Here is a 6,667-nt window from a genome sequence, read left to right on the forward strand (position 1 = left end):
CTTAGAGAGAAAACTCACACACACACACAATGGAGAAAGCTCTTTCCCTCAGCCACTGCTCCTCCCTCACCATCTTGCATCGCCACCCTCGCCTCGGCTCCTCTTCTCTGCACACACTTCCTCATCCCCTCCTCCTCCACGGCCCCTCCCCTGCCTTGACCATTACCTGCCATGCTCAGCCCAACCGCACTACAGCCCATCTGCCCACGCTCCATAACTTGTCACCCCCCATTATCCCTCGTCTTCATTGCTCTTTCCCCTTGAATTACCATCCTCACGTTCGCTCTATCATCGAAGCCTGTGACTCTTGGTCTATGTCTCAGCTCAACATTTCTCCTCAATCCGATGAGGGAAAGCTGTTTCTCTCTTGCCAATATCCTTTGCTGGGATGCCTTTTCTTTGCTAACGGTACTGATGCGAAGCGGGTGGCTGCCAGTGCCAAATATCTCACCTGGTTTTGCTTCTTTGATTCCACCCTAGACGTTCCGGACGAGGTCCTGCAGGCAGCCGGCTCTTCCCGCGCTGAAGTCATTCGTGCCGCGGCCAGCGTTTTTCATGCGAAAACGACCGCTGATCTTGCCAGCAACGTCAATCCTGGCGTGGCTAGTACTATCATGTATAGTGGGTGGAGCTGGTGGACGGAAATTACGGAGGATATGCCTCCGACGCAGCAGTCTCGATTCTTTCAGATCATGAATGACATGATTGCTGCTGTCGAAGTTCATGGTCCGTTTCGCAAATCTGGCACAGTTCCACAAGTAGAAAAGTTCATTCGCAATCGTGGAAAAGATGCTGGAGTGAGGCCATTATGTCTCCTCATGGAGTACTCGCTACAGATGGAGCTGGATGAAGAGACAGTCTCTCATCCTCTCATTTCCCAACTCCATGATGCTGTAGTAGGCCAAGTCGCCTGGCTGAACGATATGTGGTCTTTCGAAGCTGAGGCTTCCAAGGGCGATTACTTCAATATCCTTGCCGTGATGCTACTTAATGACGAGTCCTCCAATATGGAAGACGCCGTTTCCAAAGCTTGTCAGTTGGTAAGACGGTGCGATTCGGAATGCGTTCGCCTAATGAACGAGATCAAGAAATACAGCCTGATCCAGAAACCTGGAATAGAGAGCTACTTGGAAGCGCTAGGGAATTTGATGGCTGGGAATTACTTCTGGTCGACTATAACACCCCGTTACACCCTTGATGGCATCCCTCGGCAGCTCAACGCTGCAAATCTTCCTTTCGACCCCGAGTTGGTAGGTCATTTGTGTGACCTTCAAACGTCGAGTTAAATAAATAAATACTCCAAACAAAATGCGGGCAACCCCAAAATAAAAAGCGTGGAGCCTCGAAAGGCACCCTATTAAATATATAAATCCTCAAATAAAAAGCGGGCAACTCAAAATAAACAAAGGTATGACTTTGGAGCTCACGGGAGTCTATCATACATAACATGTAAGAATATCTTTTTTGTTTGATCATACTTCTATGTAGACCTTGCTGATCATGGAAACTACTCTACTAGTCTACCAATGTGTCCTCAATGCTCATTTATGCAAAAATGTTGGGGTTGAGAAACTAAACCTGGAAATGGATGTACTTCTAAAGTTGGCGTGTTTTGAGAAGCCCTCATTTGGAGAATTGGATACACCTCTAAAGTTGGATGTACTTCTAAAGTTGACCTTAATAGATGAAATCTTGCAGTTAGTGGATTTCGATAACCCTCATTGTACCAAACAACTATACTATATCAATCTGCATGCAATTAATGTTATTGCGGGTGAGGATATCACAATCCATGCATAGAAAGCACATATGTGAGTAACCTAGCACTCTATGCACACGTACATCTTAGTCATTAGCAGGATGCTACCAAGGAATCAACAAATAATAGTAAAGTTTAGCCCAATGGTGAATCTGATGATTCTACAAGTTGGTTGGCCTCGCCCAAAATTAATTACTATAACTTTCCCGTCTGAGCTCTAAAATTAGTCCTCCAAGTGCTCATATCGATGGCATAAGTCATCTTGCTACATCTTTAAGGTTGGAATTTTTAAGTTCTAGCTTATAAAAACGTTATGCATGGAGTTGAAGTATACTTACTTCCATTCAAGCCTTAAAAACGGTAGCATGGGCCAATATTTGCAACTCTACATCGAGAAAGATTTGTTCAATAACCTACATTTCCATAAGCCTGTCACTGCCTTCTTTTTCCTATTGGTTCAGAAATTAAGTCTAGTTCTTCACTTTGCAGAAATGGAAGAAAATCAGTTAAAGGTAGAATTTGACAAGTGACTATGTATACAAATGAATCTAATTTCCTTCTCCATGTTACATGAATTTTGTGTAAAGTTTCTATGCACCTACAAGCTGGCTAGTATTATTTCAATCATTATGCAATGTTCAAAGGTAAGCATAGACTCATTAACTGAGCATAGATACCACATGAGAGCCCTGATTGATGAAATCTTGCAGTTAGTGGATTTTTCTAACCCCTCATTTTACCAAACAACTACTATGATCTGCAATCAACATTATTTCGGGTGAGGATATCACAATCCATGCATAGAAAGCACATATGTGAGTAACCTAGCACTCTATACACACGTACATCTTAGTCATTAGCGGGATGCTACCAAGGAATCAACAAATAATAGTAAAGTTTAGCCCAATGGTGAATTTGAAAATTCTACAAGTTGGTTGGGCTCACCCAAAATTAATTACTATAACTTTCTCATATGAGCTCTAAAATTAGTCCTCCAATTACTCAAATCGATGGAGTATCGATGGCATAAGTTGTCTTGCTACATCTTTAAGGTTGGAATTTTTAAGTTCTAGCTTATTAAAACCTTATGCATGGAGTTTACGTATACTTACTTCCACTGAAGCCTTGAAAATGGTAGCATGGGCCAATATTTGCAACTCTACATCAAGAAAGATTTGTCCAATAGCCTACATTTCCATAATTCTGTCAATGCCTTCTTTTTCCTATTGGTTTAGAGATTAACACTAGTTCTTCACTTTGTGGAAATGGAAGAAAATCCGTTAAAGGTAGAATTTGACAAGCGGCTATGTATACATAGGAATCTAACTTCCTTCTCCAAGTTACATGAATTCTGTGTAAAGTTTCTATGCACCTACAAGCTAGCCTTTTTTTTTTCAATCATTATGCGATGTTCAAAGGTAAAATGATTGTATAACAATGGTCATAGACTAAGAGTTGCAACGATATAGAAAATGTCATATACTACATGATATGTTCACTCTTACATGTTACATGATATGTATTGTATAGTGTGATGCATAATCTATATACATGAGGTTGGCTATGTTTCATGAGGATAGAAAAACTACAAATCCATCACACTGTACACAAATAGGGGAATCGACCTTACTCAAGCCCCTTTGTTGATATATCAACAATCACATAGTCTATTGAATATGTTTGGTTTTCTTGTTGAACATAATGCTTGTAGCACTCTGATTATCACATCTAAGATGAGTACTTGAAAGTCAATTAGTGAACATTGTTTCTTTCTTGTCCAAGGAACGAGGTATCGATTGATAAAGATACAATTGTCACTTGTAAATCTCATTTGAGAGTGTGAACTAGCCCAATCAAAATCAGTGTATCCAACTAAGGAAAGGAACAAAGAAGATTACCATCAATAAAGAAGACCAAAAGCTTGAATACCTTCCAAATTTAGGTCTTCATTGCTATCCAATTACCAAGACATGTCTTTGCAAGATGTTACCCAAGAAGAATTTTCATAAAAAGAATGTTAGCCAGTTATGTATTTGGACCAACAAATTATAAGCAACAAATCAAACTTGTACATAGTTTGAGGAATGATCATATTTAGACGGATAGCTCACGGATAGTGCTTGGTTGAATGAATACTAAGAGTATTATGTAGTGGATGTGTATTTGCTAAGTGAAACTTCTCAAGAGCATCAATAACGGATTTTTTTTAGTGAAGAAATAAAAAACCTTTGTTATGAAATCGCTAAATTAGTAAATACAAACAAGAGTGAATGTCACCGAGATCTCACCAAGGTCTACCATTTCAAATGCCAAAGATAATAGCCTTATGATGTGTCTAAATGATTCGCAACAAAGATAGTGTCAGGACGTATAAGGCAATGTGGATGAATAGATGAGGTTGCTACTTTAGATATAAGTTTGGATTACAGGTGCAAGAATCAAATCCATGAGGTCAATGAAAAGCATTAATCTTGAGGTACAAGGCATGTGAGGCTTGTTTTAAACCATAGTGAGCTCGATGAAGATGGCATACCACGTGTTCTTGTCCTGCAATATAATAAATCTAGTGATTGTTGTACATGTATTCTTCCTTTAAGCCCATAGTAAGGAAATCCATTTTGACATCCATTTCATGAGCCTACTAATTGAATTGGGTTGCAAATGTTAAGAGAACATGGATGTCGGTCACATGAATAAGAGGTGAGAAAGCATCATGATAGACTAGACCACCAATTTTAGAATAACCTTTGGCAACAAGATAATTGAATAGGTGTCTATCTAGGAGGAAGATGACTTAGAATCCAAGATCTTTGGAAATGAGAGAATCATATGATACATGCATGGCATCTTGCCACTTCTCCTTTTGGGGGAGGAGATAGCTTGCTCATGAGTGAGGAATCCTCAAAGGTAGACATAGCGTGAAACTCAATATCATCATCAAGTGCAAAAGATCAATGCTAGCGGTCAATAGAAAGATCCATTAAAAAAATAATTCAATATTGCAACAAGATTTAGAGGGTGAAGTGTGAGTAGGAACCATATTATCAAGGGTAGATGAAGCATCCAAAATGAAAGGAAAAGTTGTTAAGATGGTGTGTTGATCGTTAGTTACATTGATAGATCGATTGTCACCCATGGTTTTTTCTTAAAAAGTTGCATCAATTCTTATGACTACTGTCTTTGTAGCTTTATCATAAAATTTGTAACTTTTGATATTGTTCGGATACCCAATGAAGATAAGGTTGTGTGTATGAAGGTCAAATTTCATCATCTCCTTGGGAATATGAATATATGGGAAAATATTAAAAGTGAGAGATGGAGGGTATCATGTACCCATCCAAGTTATGACTAGATTATCGCTGGAAAGGGAAGTTGTGGGTAAGTAATTTTAAACATAAGCTATTGTAATAACTAATTCTACCAAGAACTTCTTGGAGAGACCAGCACCTCAATCTATCATTCTTGTCCCACTCATATTTCTAGAATCTAAGTGTGGCTTTTATGAATATATGTTCCCATATATCATGAAGGACCTGCCACTAGTTTGATGATCGATCCTATCTCTCCTACCCCTTATAGGAGAACCATATCATGGCTGAAATGCCAATGATCATGCAATATACCAATGGCCAAGTGAGATGATGTCAGACATGAAAAATAGAAGCCGATAATATGATGAGCTCAATGTCAGTGTTACTCATATGTTTGCATGCCTTGAGAACATAAAATAAATAATGCTTGAGATCCTATAATTGGTAGATGTATCCAACATGCAAAGATCACATTGCGAACATAAAATGTATCAACCAAGATCACATCCTAAACATATTCTAGACGCATTAGTGATCAATAGGTGTGTGCCTAGCCAAAGGCATGAGACATATTTTGCTAGTGATCACATATATGTTGCATGTAAGGAACATGTCATAAATAAAAGATATCTCTGCCAATGATCAACTTTTTTTTTTTGCATGCCTTGAGAATGAAAGTGATAAACTCAGCTAGATGATCATGAAACACACATCCAATGTAGTCGATAACAACCTCAATGCAAGATATGTATCATAGACAACATTGTGAAGTCGAGAACAATAATGTTTAATGATATATTTGGACCGAGCATGTGAGTCAAAAAATAATCTTAGCTAGATACGTTGAAGCCCATGTATTTTCTCTCAAAAAAAAAAGAGATTAGTTCTTGAAAAACTTTTAAAAAATAGAATCCTCTATTAAGAAGATTTTGAAACATCTTGTGTGTATTTAATTTTTTAATTTTTTAACCCAGATATCCTTCCTTGCCCCTTCCTTTTTGTTGATTTTTAAACAGGGTTCAAGTAGTTACGTAATCACGAGCCTTTTTAATGTCAATAATGTGTGTTAATAACAACTTCACATCATCACGTTATTAAGAGCTTGGTAACAAGCCGGTATGCAGTGTCCTGATGCAAAAACCTCGGCAGGATTTGGCAAAATCCTGCCAAGGCCCATCGGGCCCGGCGAGAAAATTCAAAAGCCCGCCTGGGGCCGTCGGGATAATCAAAAAGTCCAACGGGCTATATATTATATAAATGGCAGACCCGCAGCGGGCTCCCTCACATTCACCTCCCTTCAGCCTTTAGCCTTCAAGTAAATTTTAAAACTTTATCATTATGTTATTTTGACTATTAATTTCATAGTTTTGATTCAGCTCTGTGTCATTAATTCGACATAATGAGTTGCGTCACTAGTTTAGGTAGTTAATGTAAAAATGTCTAGCCTGATGTCGTACTTTCGACATATCAGGTCGTCCAAAATTACTATAACTAGTAAAATAGTAGGCAATATATATGGTACCTAGCTGTCGGCCCTTTGTCGTTCATTCAGCAAGATGGGTCGTTCGCATAGGTATATTACTCTCCTCGGCACTTG

General features: G+C 38.7%; 1 protein-coding gene across 1 annotated transcript; it reads left to right on the forward strand.

Annotated features, from left to right (window-relative positions):
* Nucleotides 1-314: 314 nt before the first annotated feature.
* Nucleotides 315-6,389, forward strand: LOC147887925 (microbial Terpene synthase-like protein 13). Its single transcript, XM_087393253.1, has 2 exons — nucleotides 315-1,250; nucleotides 6,195-6,389. The coding sequence occupies exons 1-2, from the start codon at nucleotides 315-317 to the stop codon at nucleotides 6,387-6,389; spliced, it is 1,131 nt and encodes a 376-aa protein (XP_087249379.1).
* The last annotated feature ends 278 nt before the right edge of the window (nucleotides 6,390-6,667 follow it).

This window comes from Dipteris shenzhenensis, chromosome 22 (genome assembly GCF_047967505.1).
Source record: "Dipteris shenzhenensis isolate YYH24624 ecotype China chromosome 22, Dip_SZ_1.0, whole genome shotgun sequence".
Classification (NCBI taxonomy): domain Eukaryota; kingdom Viridiplantae; phylum Streptophyta; class Polypodiopsida; order Gleicheniales; family Dipteridaceae; genus Dipteris; species Dipteris shenzhenensis.

Coding starts and splice junctions, on each gene's coding strand:
- LOC147887925 (XM_087393253.1), top strand. CDS start 315: ATGTCTCAGCTCAACATTTCTCCTCAATCCGATGAGGGAAAGCTGTTT. Junction 1,251..6,194: donor TTCCTTTCGACCCCGAGTTG/GTAGGTCATTTG, acceptor GCCGGTATGCAG/TGTCCTGATGCAAAAACCTC.